The sequence below is a fragment of the Rhinopithecus roxellana genome, chromosome 13 (genome assembly GCF_007565055.1).
Source record: "Rhinopithecus roxellana isolate Shanxi Qingling chromosome 13, ASM756505v1, whole genome shotgun sequence".
Classification (NCBI taxonomy): Eukaryota; Metazoa; Chordata; class Mammalia; order Primates; family Cercopithecidae; genus Rhinopithecus; species Rhinopithecus roxellana.
In genome coordinates, this window is record NC_044561.1 from 81925023 (window position 1) to 81939863 (window position 14841).

The window sequence follows — 14841 nt, forward strand, 5'->3', positions numbered from 1 at the left end:
CCAATTTTATAAGGGCAAAGAGTCCGGGTATGGCGGCTCACGCCTGTAATCCCAACACTCTGGGAGGCTGAGGCAGGTGGATCATCTGAGCTCAGGAGTTCAGACCAGCCTGGGCAATATGGCAAAACTCTGTCTCAACCCAAAATACAAAAAGTTAGCCAGGCGTGGTAGTGCCTGTCTGTAGTCCCAGCTACTCAGGAGGCTGAGGTGGGAGGATGACTTGACCCTAGGAGATGGAGGTTACAGTGTGCTGAGATTGTGCCACTATCCTCCAGCCTGGGTAACAAGAGTGAGACCCTGTCTCAAAGAAAAAGGGGGAAGAGGAGACAAAGAACCTAAATAGACATTTCTCCAAAAGATACACAGACGGCCAGTAAGCACATGAAAAGATGCTCAATACCACTAGTCATCAGGAAAATGCAAATCAAAACCACAGGAGATACCACGTCACACACCCACTAGAATGGCTAAAGCCAAGTCAGGTAGCAAGTGTTGGCAAATGTGGGATACTTCTTTGGCTGGCCTTGGACCAACTCAGTTCCTTTTCTTGCTCATAGTTCTCAAAAGTGACTGTAGAATGTGATGGGAATTAGAATGTGATGGGAATGCAATATCCTGAAAAAGGGAAGAACTGCCTGAAAATGTCCAGCCTTGCTCCTTGTCCAGCCTTGCTCCTGTCCCTCCCAGGAATGTAACATCTTGAGTGATGGCACTACTGCCTGGGACAAGGTGGGCTTTGTACCTTTCACCCCTGGAAGCAGGACGTTTTCCAAAGCATTAGCTCAGTGTGTCACATGAACCCTGAGGTGTATAACCCAGAGTGGGCTGCCTTTTGGGGTTCCTCTGCCACCATGCAAGTGTGGCCCCTGCAGTCAAGATTCTATCTGCCCTGGGCCCATTTCCTGAGCCATGGGGGACCCATTCAGAATGAATCCTAGGCTTCTGTTGTCCTTTAGTGTCTATTTGTAAATAATAAACCCTCTTGTTGTAACACTGTACATGGATGTCCTTATCTCATCAGACTCAGACAAGCTGGTAAGCAGCACACAGTAAACATGCTTCACATCAAAAATGTGGAAAAACTGGAACCCTCATACATTACTGGTGGGAATATAAAATAGTGCAATCACTTGAGGCTAGGAGTTCAAGACCAGTCAACACAGGCAAACTCCATCTCTTTTAAAAAAAAAAAAAAAAAAAAAAAAAGAGCCAAGCATAGTGACACATGCCTCTAGTCCAAGACATTTGGGAGACTGAGGCAGGAGAATCGCTTGAACCCAGGAGTTCAAGGCTGCAGTGAGCTATGATCATGCCATTGTACTCCAGCCTGGGCAACAGAGCGAGAACCTGGGAAAGCGGCTGGCAGTTCTTCAAATGATTAAACCATGTAATCCAGCAACTCTACCCCTAGGTATACACCCAAGAAAAATGAAAACATATCTACATAGAAACGTAACATGAATGTTTAAAACAGCATTATTCATAATAGCCAAAAGATAGAAACTGTTCAAATGTTTATCAACAGATAAATGGATGAACAAAATGTGGTATATCCATACAATGTCACAGTATTTGGCCATAAGCAAATAATAAAGTACTGAAACATGCTACAACATGGGTGAACTTTGAAAACATAATGTTAAGTGAAAGAAGCCAGCCAGAAACGACCATATTCTATAGATTCCTCTCATGTGAAAGTCCAGACTAGGAAAAATCTATACAGACATAAAGTAGATTAGTGGTTGCTTAAGGTTGGGAGAAAAGGTGACAGCAGATAGAGGGACAATAGCTAAAGAGTACAAGTTTCTTTTCAAGGTGATTAAGATGTTCTGAAATTGACTGTGGCGATGGATGTGCACATTTGTGAAAATACTAAAAATCATTGAGTTGTACACTTTAAATGGGTGAACTTTATTGTATACAAATCATATCTCAACAAAGCTGTTTAAAGAATGTGGTAACCAGCTCCAAAAAAAAATCATATTGGAGAAAATAGAATGTAGGGTAAGGATAAATTGTCCGTCTTATTATTTTTCTCCCTTCCCTGAGAGTGATGCCTATCACAAAAGTAGTACTCAATGAAATGGAAGAGAGAAAAGAGGCAGTGGAGGAAACCTGGATTTCATTACATGAACACAGTAAGACCACACTGTACACTACAACGCAGTATCACCAAGAGTTAGACTCAAAAACATCTCTGCCTTTACTTGGACACATAAAGTACTAAAAATTAATTCACCAAATAAAATTCTGAAATCAGATTTCCCAAATAGTTGCCATTTAGCAAATGCTTCTATACTAGGAATGTATAACTGGTATTAATACATCTAATCCACACAACCACCCTCTGTGATACACACATAGCCAACTTTCACCATTCATGAATCCCGTATTTGCAAATATGTCTACTCACTGAAATTTATTTTTAACCCCAAAATTAATAATCATGGTACTTTCGCAGTCATTTGTGGACATGCACAGAGCAGCAAAAAATTGAGTCACCCAACACACACATTCCCAGCTGATAAAAATGAGGACACACAGCCTTCTGGTTTCAGCCCTTGCACAGAGATCACCAGAGGGGAAAACTGTAGGGAGCAGCACAGTGTAGCGTAGTGTGATAACTTACACCAACTTTGGCCTGAGAATGGCTCCTTCCTGATTCTTCACTTGAAGAACTGCAATATTACTTATATAAAGTCCATTAAGGAAAAGCCTAACTTAGGAGCATGCTTTTGTAACAGAAAGCAGAGTCTCGGCCAATCACAGCAGTTGAGCTTCAGTCAATCACAGGTTGCCAACTTACCTGGCCATATTCAAATAAGCCGAAGATCAAACTGTTTCTGTATCTCACTTCTGTTTCTGAGAGCTCCCTAAACCTCTTCTGGTTCTGAGGGCCACTCAATTGGCAAATTGTTCACTGCTCAATTAAACTGTGTTATTTAATTTATCTAGGGCCCAGGCATGGTGGCTTATGCCTGTAATCCCAGCACTCTGGGAGGCTGAGGCAGGCAGATCGCCTGAGGTCAGGAGTTCAAGATCAGCTTAGCCAACGTGGTGAAACCTCTACTAAAAACACAAAAATTAGCCGGGCGTCATGGTGCACATTGGTAGTCCCAGCTACTTGGGAGGCTGAGGAAGGAGAATAGCTTGAACCCAGGAGGCGGAGGTTGCAGTGAGCAGAGATTGTGCCACTGCACTCCAGCCTGGGCAACAGAGCAAGACTCCATCTTCAAAAAAAAAAAAAATTTATCTTGGGGTTTAGTTTTAACAAGAAGCTCCAGCTCTCCAGAGTTTAGGCATTTAAAAAGTCATTTTCCGATGGTCAGAAAGCTGATAAATGGAAGACTGCATGAGCCAAGCAGTTAAAGTACATGAAGTGAAGAAGCTGATGATTGAATCAGTAATGAGTACTTAGTAAGTGAACAAAGAGAATAAAATGAAATCATAAAAACACAACCTAAAGCCGGGCGCAGTGGCTCACACCTGTAATCCCAGGAAGTCAGGAGATCAAGACCATCCTGGCTAACGCGGTGAAACCCTGTCTCTACTAAAAAAAAAAAAAAAAAAAAAAATACAAAAAATTAGCTGGGTGTGGTGGCAGGCACCTATAGTCCCAGCTACTGAGGCAGGAGAATGGCGTGAACCCAGGAGGCGGAGTCTTGCTCTGTCGCCCAGGCTGGAGTACAGTGGCCGGATCTCAGCTCACTACAACCTCAGTCTCCCGGGTTCAGGTGATTCTTGTGCCTCGGCCTCCTGAGTAGCTGGGTTTACAGGTGTCGTACCACTATGCCCGGCTAATTTTTTTTTTTGTCACTTTTTTAGTAGAGACAGGGTTTCACTATGCTGTCCAGGCTGCTCTCAAACTCCTGGCCTCAAATGATCCATCTTCCTTGGCTTCTCAAAGTGCTGGGATTGCAGGCATGAGCCAACGTGCCTGGCCATTAATAATCATTTTAAATATAAATGTTCTAAATGGCCCAATTACAAAGCAGACTAGAAAAACAGGCCGGGCGCGGTGGCTCAAGCCTGTAATCCCAGCACTTTGGGAGGCCGAGACGGGCGGATCATGAGGTCAGGAGATCGAGACCATCCTGGCTAACACAGTGAAACCCCGTCTCTACTAAAAAAAAAAAAATACAAAAAAACTAGCCGGGCGAGGTGGCGGGCATCTGTAGTCCCAGCTACTCGGGAGGCTGAGGCAGGAGAATGGCGTAAACCTGGGAGGCGGAGCTTGCAGTGAGCTGAGATCCGGCCACTGCACTCCAGCCTGGGCGACAGAGCAAGACTCCGTCTCAAAAAAAAAAGAAAAACAATTTGGTGGTTCCTCAAAATGCTAAACACAGAATTACATGATCCAATGATTCCACTCATAGGTACATACTCAAAAGAATTGAAAGCAGGGACTAAAAAAGATACTTGTACACCAATGTGTACAGCAGTGTTATTCATAATAGCCTAAAGGTAGAACCAGTCAAAAGTGTCCAGAGTGTGACATATACTCCCATATACTCCCACATACAATGGGAGTATCATTCAGCTTTAAAAAGGAATAAAATTCTGAGACATGCAACAACATGGACAAACCTTGAAAACACTATGCTAAGAGATATAAGCCAGACACAAAAGGAAAAATATTACGATTACATTTACATAAGGTAGCTAGAATAGGCAAATTTATAAAGACAGAAAGTGGGGAGGAGGACAAGGAGTTACTGTTTAATGGGTAGAATTTCTGTTTGGGATGATAAAATTGTTCTGGAAAAAGACATTGGTGACAGTTGCACAACAACGTGAACATACTTTGTTCCATTGAATTGTACACTTAAAAACAGTCAAAAAGGTAATTTTATGTTATGTATGTTTTATCCCAATAAAAAGAGGGGGCAGAGATTCTCAAATTGTATTAAAAAGCCAGACCCAACTGTTATGTTACCTACAAAAATGTCCACTGTAAACATAAAGATGCAAACAGACTAAAATAAAAGGATAGAAAAAAATACACTATGCTAACACTAATCAGAATAACTGGCTGTATTAATGATGAATAAAATAGATTTCTGAGCAAATATTAACCAAAAATAGTGAAGGTCATTTCATAAGCGTATTATTCATCAAAAAACTAGAACAATGTTAAGCACTTATGTACCTAATAAAAGAGCTTCAAAATACACGGAGCAAAAACCAATAGAACTGAAAGGAGAAACAGGAAAATCCAAAAGTTATAGTCAAAATTTCACAGCAGCAGAAAATCTATCCTTTTCAAATGCACATAAAACGTTTATAGAGACCATATTCTGAACCAGTCTCATAAACTTCAGCAGAACTCAAATTAAGTATGATCTCTGATAAGTGAATTAAATTAAAAATCACTATCAGGAAAAAATACCTGCAAAATCTCCCGTGTGTGAAAATTAAGTAACACTCTTAAATAACCAATGGGCCAAAGGGAGTTCTAGAATATATTTCTAAGTGGATGAAAATGAAAATACAACATGTCAATATTTGTGGCACACTGTTTAAACAATATCTAGAAGGCAACTTATGGCACTCAAGATCTGTATCAAAGAAGAAATGTCTCAAAACAATGACCTCAGCTTCTACCTTAATAAACAAGGAGGAGAAAAAACAAGTTAAACCCAAAGTAAACATAACAAAGAAATAAATATAAGAGCAGAATCAAAGAAACAGAAAACAGAAAAACGATAAAGAAAATCAATGAAACCAAAAGCTAGTTATCTGAGAACAGTATAGCCAGACTGATAATGGGACAAAACAAAGAGAGTAGAATTACAAGTATCAGGAATGAAAGAGGTAACACCACTACAGATTCTAACAATATTAAAAGGATAATAATAAGTTAATAGTCAGGAAGAAAAAACAAAAGAGAAGTAAAAACAGAAGGAGTGAAAACATTTTAATAACAAAAAAAAGGATAGTAAGAAAATACTATGAACAACTTTATGTCAGCCAATTCAACTACTTAGATTAGAGGTGTCCAATCTTTTGGCCTCCCTGGGCCACTTTGGAAGAACTGTCTTGGGCCATTAATACTAACGATAGCTGATGAGCTGAAAAAAAAGAAAAGGTCTGTGCATAAATCTCATGATGTTTTAAGAAAGTTTAAGAATTTGTGCTGGGCAGGATTCAAAGCATCCTGGGCCACATGCAGCTTGCAGGCCACAGGTTGGACAAGCTTGACTTAGATGAAATGGAAAAAATCTGTGAAAGATACAAACTAAAAAAGCTCATCCAAAAATAAATAAATAGGTAATCTCAATAGTTCTAGATCTACTAAAGAAACTTAATTTGCAGCTTAAAGCCTTCCCACAAAACTCCAAGTCCAGATGGCTTCGCTGGTAAATTCTATCAAATATTTTAGGAAGAAACAACACTAACTCTATACAAACTCTTCCAAAAACTGAAGGAACTCAATTTGAGGTCAACATTATTCTGACATCTATAACTAGACATTAAGAGTGCTACAAATATCTTTTGTGACCAGAGACATAAAAATTCTCAAGAAAACTTTAGCAAACTGAGTTCAACAGTATATAAAAATAATACAACATGATCAAGTGGGGTTTATCCAAGGAATGCAAGGTGGCTTTAGGATTTAAAGACCGATAATTCACCATATAATTAGACCAAAAAATGGAAACCACAGAATGAACTAAAACTACAAAACTTCTCTAAGAAAACACAAGAGACCTTGGCTTTGACAAAGGATTTCTTAAATACAAAAAGCAGAAATATAAAGGGAAAAAATTAATCAGACTTCATTAAAATTTTTAAATGTTTGCTCCCAAGACATTGTTAAGAAGTAAAAAGACAAGCTACAGATTAAAAGAAAATATTAGCAAAAGATATATCAAACTAAAGATTTCCATCCAGAATCTGTAACAAACTCTACATTTAAGTAAGACAACCGAAGGTAAAAATGGGCAAAAGATCTGAAGAGATGCCTCACCTCACCTGTGATAATATACAGAAAGCAAACAAGCATCTGAGGGAAATGCAACTTAAAACCACAATAAGGTAACAGTACACTGGAATACCTAAAACTAAAAGGGCTAACCATATCAAGTGTTGGTGAGGAAGTTGAGCAACTGGAACCCTGATATGCTGCTGATGCCAATGTAAAATGGCACAACCAGTATGAAAAAAAAAAAAGTCTGGCAGGTTTTTCTATTTAAGTAACCACACACCTACTATACAAACCAACCATTTCACTCCTAATCTTTTTTCCCCCAAATAAACGAAAGTGTATGTCCCTACAAAGACTTGTACACAGATGTTCATAGGTTTCTTTTTCTGAAAGTCAAAAACTGGAAACAATCCCAATGTTCATCAATCATCTGAATAAATAAATAAAATGTGGTGTATCTACACACAGAATACTATCCAAAAATTAAAAGATGAGGCAGGCAGACCACTTGAGGTTAGGAGTTCAAGACCAGCCTGGCCAACATGGTGAAACTCCGTCTCAACTAAAAATACAAAAATTAGCCAGGTGTGGTGGCATGCGCCTGTAATCCCAGATGCTCGGGAGACTGAGGCAGGAGAATTGCTTGAACCCGGAAGGTGGAGTTTGCAGTGAGCCCAGATCGCACCACTGCAGTCCAGCCTGGGCAACAGAGTGAGACTCCGTCTCAAAAAACAAGTTAAAAAAAAAAAAGAAACTACTTACACATACAATAATGGATGAACTTCAAAGTAAATAAGACGAATGAAAGTAACTGAGGCAAAAAATGAGTATATACTATATAATCTCATTTATAAAAAATTATAGAAAATGAAAACTTATCGATAGGATCAGAAAGCAAATCAGTCAGTGGTTGACAAGACAGGTGGCAGGGAGGGATGGTAGAGAGGAACTACAAAAGGGCAGAAGGAATGTTTTGGAGGTCACGTTCACTGTCTTGGTTATGCTGGTTTCACAGATGTATGCACTGTATTAAATTATACACTTCAAGCCCAGGAGTTTGAGGCTGCAGTGAGCCGTGATTGCAAACTACATTCCAGCCTGGTGACAGAGCAAGATCTCATCTTTAAAGAAAGTAAAAAAAAAAAAAAAAAAAAAAAAAAAAAAAAAAAAATTGTATACTTTAATTACCTGCAGTTGATTCTATGTCAAGTATACCTCAACAAAGCTGCAAAAAGGCCAAAGGCTGGTGGAGGTTTCAAGGAAAGCCAGAGAATGAGAGAGAAAATAAAAATAAGAACACATGAGTCAAGGAGGACCAGTATCCTGAGTCTGGAAAGGGAAGAGAAAAACGTCAAGAAGAAATCATTAAACAGCATTCCCTAAAACCGAAGAACATAAGACCCCAGACTCAAAGAGTGAGCCACGTACTGATCAAAATGAATTTGAATTTAATTTTTTTTTTTTTTTTTTTTTTTGAGACGGAATCTTGCTCTGTCGCCCTGGCTGGAGTGCAGTGGCCGGATCTCAGAATTTAAAATAACATCTATACCTAGGTACCTAATAATGAAAGTTTACACTATGAAGAAAAAGATCTTTTTAAAATCTAGAAAGGAAAACTGATCACAAAAGAATGAAAGCATACAAGCATAGAAATTAAGTCCTTCTGGTTTCCACACTAGCTCTGACATTTATCAGCTGAGTGACCTTGGTCATGATACTCTACCCTGCTGTGTTTCCATTTTCTCATCTGTAATAATAATAAACAATAATAATCATTCTTTTTCTGAGACGGAGTCTCGCGCTGTCACCAGGCTGGAGTGCAGTGGCCCGATCTCAGCTCACTGCAACCTCCGCCTCCCGGGTTCAAGGGATTCTCCTGCCTCAGCCTCCCAAGTAGCTGAGACTACTGGCACGCCACCACACGCAGCTAATTTTTGTATTTTTAGTAGAGACAGGTTTCACCATGTTAGCCAGGAGGGTCTGGATCTCTTGACCTCGTGATCCACCCACCTCAGCCTCCCAAAGTGCTGGGATTACAGGTGTGAGCCACCATAACATAATAACAATATTGGTCGTCTCTAAATATCATGCTTCTATTATTTGTACATAATAAAAATAATTACAACAGTAGGAGTCATGTGGTTGTAAGGATCAAACAAGTTAATAAAGTTCTTAAAACAACAGTAAATGCTATATAACTGCTGGTTAAATAAATATATCACATTAACACCGAACTTGTCATCAACACCACTAGATGAGAGAGTACAAAAGAACAATTTCTTTCAAAGTTTTGAGGGAACCTAATACTAAAACTCGAATTCCTGGCCAGGTGCAGTGGCTCATGCCTGTAATCCCAGCACTTTGGGAGGCAGAGGCTAGTGGATCACCTGAGGTCAGGAGTTCAACATCAGCTTGCCCAACATGGTGAAACCCCGTCTCTACTAAAAATACAAAAATTAGCTGGGCATTGTGGCGCACCTGTAGTCCCAGCTACTTGGGAGGCTGAGGCAGGAGAACGGCTTGAACCCGGGAGGCAGAGGTTGCAGTGAGCCAAGATCACACCACTGCACTCCAGCCTGGGTGACAGAGCTAGACGCCGTCTCAAAGAAAAAAAAACCTCGAAATCCATGCCTAGCTAATGATCATTCACGTGTATAAGGGTAGAATGGAGCTATTTTGGGGCCTACAATGACTCGGAAATCTCACATCCCACACAGCATTTCTCAAGAATTAAGAATAAAAACTAAGAAAAGATTTAAAGGAAGAAAGATGGGCCAGGTGCCATAGCTCACGCCTGTAATCCCAGCACAAGGGGGCCCAGGCAGGCGGATCACATGAAGTCAGGACAGAGAACAGCATAGCCAACATGGCAAACCTCGTCTCTACTAAAAATACAAAAAAAAAAAGCCAGGTGTGTTGGCTCATGCCTGTAATCTCAGCAATGTGGGAGGCTGAGGCAGGTGGATCACCTGAGGTAAGGAGTTCGAGACCAGCCTGACCAACATGGCAAAACCCTGTCTCTACTAAAAAAAAAAAAAAAAAAAAAAAAAAAAAAAAAATTTAGCTGGGCGTGGTGGCGCACACCTGTAGTCCTAGCTGCTCCGGAGGCTGAGGCAGGAGAATGGCTTGAACCCAGGAGGCCGGAGGTTGCAGTGAGCCACTATCACACCACTGTACTCCAGCCTAAGAGACAGAGGAAGACTCCGTTTCTAAAACAAATGAAGAAAGATGCTGATCCAGAAAACAGTACCTCCCACTGAAGAAAGATATGACAGCAATAATAATAACAAAATCCCAGATGCAACTTTCCAGCAAGCCTACAGAATAGCCAGGTGTGACAGCAACAAAAATAAAGAAGACCCCAAGGAGGACTCTTCAAGAAGAAAGATGACTCTTGATAGACTACCTGGTAAAACAGAGTTTGGGCGCAGAAAGATGTAAAGTGGAAAAAGAAAGGCACACCCAGGTAAAAAGACAAAAGCAGCACAAAAAACAAAATCGCAGTACATAACTTGAATCCACACAGTGTCAACACTCAACTATCCGATTTGATTTTTCAGCTTTTTAAATCTGTATAGTCAAAGCCCTGATCATTTAATTGGGGATGCTCACAACGCAAAGTATAGCTGACAAACTTGAGGTGAAAGGGAAGAAAAGCTAAGATCGACCTTAGAAAGCATTAAGTCAAGGGATACTTTACACAGGTGATGGAATGAAAAAGGCAAATTACTTCTTTACAACGCTTACCAATAAAATATATATAGTGATTTACTCCATTAAGAGTATAGAGGGAGGCTGAATAAGTGACTAAATCCTCTCCTATCCAGCTAGAATTCAACAGATCTAAAAGCGATAAAGTATAAGTATACTTAGAACCAAAACAGTTAAAAAGTGGAGAAATGGGATGAGAAGGGGTAGAGCAAAAACTGTTGCTTTTTGTTTAACCCACGTGAAAGTTCAATAAAGTTCGATTAAAATTTTACAAAGGAAGCAAGCATTCAATTCAGCAGTTGCTTTTTGAAAAAAAGACACAAGAAATAGTGGGAATGTCACTAAAACAAGCCTTTTGGTTCCTCCTTGGATAGAAGCCAAGAAAGTTAAAAAAAAAAAAAAAGCAAAAGTAAGTTCACACTGACAGGCAAGCACTGCCTTCAAAAACCAATGAGTGAGATACGCATGATGTGCCTCCGAACATTTCCAATCCAGAAATTCTAATTAAGAGTACAAAATCGAATTCGCACGAAATGACGAAAACAATAAAAACAAAACTCAATAATGGCCAAAAATCTACTTACATATTAAGAACAAAAATTGTACTGCTCAAGTATATCCAGTAATCTTGAAATTTTCAACTAGCATCCACCCTGTCTAGTAGTCGGGGCACACAGAGAAGGGTAACTTCTCAGAATTCTATAGCGCTCGTCCTGGACCTGACATACTGCTTTCAGCGTCCAATCTAACCAGAACAACAAATGGTCCTGAACACTAGGAGAAAACCTTTCAGGCACGACTGATAACGAAAAGCTCGCCGCCAGGGATTCCTTTAAAAGGTTGTCAAAAAGCAGGCCTCCGATTTCGTGCATCCACACCCCGCTAGCTCAGCCGACCTGGCATGCATTGCTCAACAGCCTCTGAACAAGAGCTCTTCCTAGACCCAAAATGCGCGGTCTCGAGAGGAAACAAAGCAGTGGGCGGGGTCTTCCGGTGCCGGGAAAAAGCGGGTAAGGGAGGAGCGGCCCTCCAGCGAGTTCAGAACCGGATAGGCCCTTGCCCAGCCGAGGGTCCCGAATCCCCAGCCCCGGGGTCCTGAATCCCACAGCCCGCGTCCCACCGCGTGTGGGGCTGCGACTGCTCACGAGGCTGGCAGCAGGGCGCGAGCTCCGGCAAGGCTCCCGGGGGGCAGGCGGCGGAGCCCGAGGGCCGCGGCCTAGACGTGCCAGGACCCCCGGCTCGAGTGTGGCGGCCGCCTGGAGCCTCCTCACCTTCTCTTCCACGCAGTTGACTATGATGGACGGGTACTTGCGGCTGAGCCAGCGGAAGAACGCCGGGACTCCCATAGCTGCACACGGCTGGAGGCGGCGGCCGGCGGGCTGACGAGCGTAACCAAAGAGACGGGAGCGGCGGCTGAGGGCACCAGCACTTCCTCCCACGTGCGCCCCTGAGACCGGAGGTGACGTCACGGCGCCGCCGCTGTGGGAAGGAGGCTCGGCTGGGCGAGGGAGCGGCGGAAAAGGGCCTGGCCGGGCTGCTTGTCGGAGGCGGGGTCCGGCAGCGGACTGGGTGGCGAAGGCTGCAGCTCGCCCTCGGTGGTCCCAGCCACGGAGCGCGAAGCTGAGCGCGTCTGAGTCGCGGGGGCTCATGGGCGACTACTCTGCCGCGGCTCCGCCGGGGTCTCCCAGCCCCAAGCCCTCCGGCTCCCTGGGCACAGAATCTCTGCACTCTGCCTGCCCGGGGGGAGGTCTCCCTTGCCCGTTTGGTTACCTCTTGTTTGGAAGAACATGTCTTCTTTTGCCTCCATTCTCACCCATCTCTATCTAGGATAGAATCGAAGCATCAAAACTCACTCGTTATTTCCATTTCCTGGTTTCTCCTGGTTTTGTGCCACAGTACGTACCTGGACTATCGAAAGGAGCATTTTAAAGTATTTTACAGTAATAATGGCTGGTTTGCACCAACAATTTGCTTGTTATTTATGCAAATAAATAATTATAATAATTGCCGAATGGAATCTAGCCGGCATTTAGCATCCAATACAACCTTCTAGCTACAGTTATGGGTATAAACTAATTGCTAATATGATTTTCCAGCATTTTCTGAGCGTTTACAGTGTACCAAGACATTGACTAAGGGATTGCCCTATGTAATCATCACTTGAGCCTTGTGAGGGTACTGTTAGCACCCTCGTGTAAATAAGAAAGCCAAGTTATAGAAGGGTTAAGTCACTTATGCACATAGCTTCTGTTTCAGTTCAAGCAAAGGTCATTCTTAATCCGTCCTTGTTCTAACACGATACTTTTATCTTTTGTTTTCTGGTGGTCTCAAACGAATTTTTTTCATATGTAAGGAGAGGTCTAGACGAGGAGGTTTATTTGTCCGTTTGCTCAAACCTGGAAGTCTCCCAGAATCCCCTCTTGGTTTGACACACAGCGCACACACAGTGCTAAATGCTCACCTCAAGAGGCCTCTGTGAAAGTATTTCTCCGAGTTACCTCGCAGGCAGTATTTATTGCCCCTCCTCTGTGGTCTGATGACTACTTTGTTTAAACTACTAGTGTGGAAATTAGAGAAATTGTCATCCCGTGTTTTACTTAAGGATAGTCAAAACTATTCCAAAGTATTATGTCTGTGGTGAAATGCCTCCTTTTACCTGGAAACAGCCCCTCTGGTTTTTCTGGGAGGTGCGTTATAGGAACATGTACACCATAGGCAGTTCAGGGATAGCTGGCCAAGTTAAGCCATTTAGAATCCTCAACCAGCATGTTGGTGTGTGTGTGTGTGGCGGGGGTGGTTATTGTTTTGTTTTTGTTTTTTCAGACGGAGTCTCGCTCTGTCACCCAGGCTGGAGTGCAGTGGCAAGATCTTGGCTCACTGCAACCTCCACCTACCGGGTTCAAGCGATTCTCTTGCCTCAGCTTCCCGAGTAGCTGGGATTACAGGCGCCTGCCGTGACACCCTGATGGTTTTTGTGTTTTTAGTAGAGACGGGGATTCACCATGTTGGCCAGGCTGGTCTCGAACTCCTAACCTCAGGTGATCTGCCCACTTCGGCCTTCCAAAGTGCTGGGATTATAGGTGTGAGTCACTGCGCCCAGCCTTACCAGCATTTTTGAGCTTTGAACCGTAAGAAATTTAAGACTGCATCTTTCCAGTGCGTGAACGCTAAAAGATAAGAATTGGGACATGTTGCCAGTAGACAATGAGAGAAGCAGGGTTAATTCCCTGGTTCCAGTTAAATCCCTCTCTTCCTGCAGTTTGATTAAGTCTGTCCTTTGATTCTGTGAGCCAAAAAAGTTTCTTTTCTTTTTTTTTTTTAGACAGGGTCTCTCTCTGTTGCCAGGCTGGAGTGCAGTGGCGCCATCTCGGTTCTCTGCAACCTCCACCTATCGGGTTCAAGCGATTCTCACACCTCAGCCTTTGAGTAGCGCCTCAGCCTCCCGAGTAGCAGGGACTACCAATGTGTGCCACCACACCTGGCTAATTTTTGTATTTTTAGTAGAGACGGGATTTTACCATGTTGGCCTGTATGGTCTCAATCTCTTGACCTCGTGATGCACCCGCCTTGGCCTCCCAAAGTGCTGGGATTCCAGGTTTGAGCCACCGCTCCCGGCCAAAAGTTTCATTTTGCCCTAAGCTGGTTTAGACTAAATTCTTATCCCTTGCAAAGGAAAGAGTCTAGTAACAAAATTTAGAGAGTGCAAGCTAATTCACCTGGGTGGTGAAATTGGTTTGCATAGAAGTACAAAAATTGGAGTTTTGGCACTCAGAGAAGGGGCGGGTAAAAGAGAGAAGAAACTTGAAAGGTGGCAGGAGGATATGGACTAAGTATTGTAACACTTTCCCTGGCCCAATGTGTCTGGTAAAGCCTGTCAGACTCAGGCTTGATATGGGTTTTTCTTGTAGAAGTCAAATTAAAAGTCTCCAGTTGGGGCCACTGTGGTCTGGAACCACCACGGGTTGGACAACACAGAGCTCTAGAAGCAGAAGAGGTGAGAATTTATTAGTGTTAGAAATTAGCAGGGAGGCCAGGTGTGGTGGTTCACCTCTATAATCCTAGCAAATTGGGAGACTAAGACAGGAGGATCACTTGAGCCCAAGAGTTTAAGGCTGCAGTGTGCTATGATTGCACCACTGCACTCCAGCCTGGGTGACAGAGTGAGATGCTATCTTTAAAAAAAAGAAGGCCGGGCATGGTGG

General features: G+C 42.5%; 1 protein-coding gene across 1 annotated transcript in view; it reads right to left on the reverse strand.

Moving 5' to 3' along the window:
- Nucleotides 1–12648, reverse strand: part of XRN2 (5'-3' exoribonuclease 2) — a 90709-nt gene extending 78061 nt beyond the window's left edge. Inside the window, exon 1 of the mRNA XM_010369102.2 lies at nt 11911–12648. Coding sequence (XP_010367404.2) covers nt 11911–12288 — 378 coding nt within the window. The 5' untranslated portion in view covers nt 12289–12648. The remainder of the gene's footprint in view (nt 1–11910) is intronic.
- Nucleotides 12649–14841: the final 2193 nt, after the last annotated feature.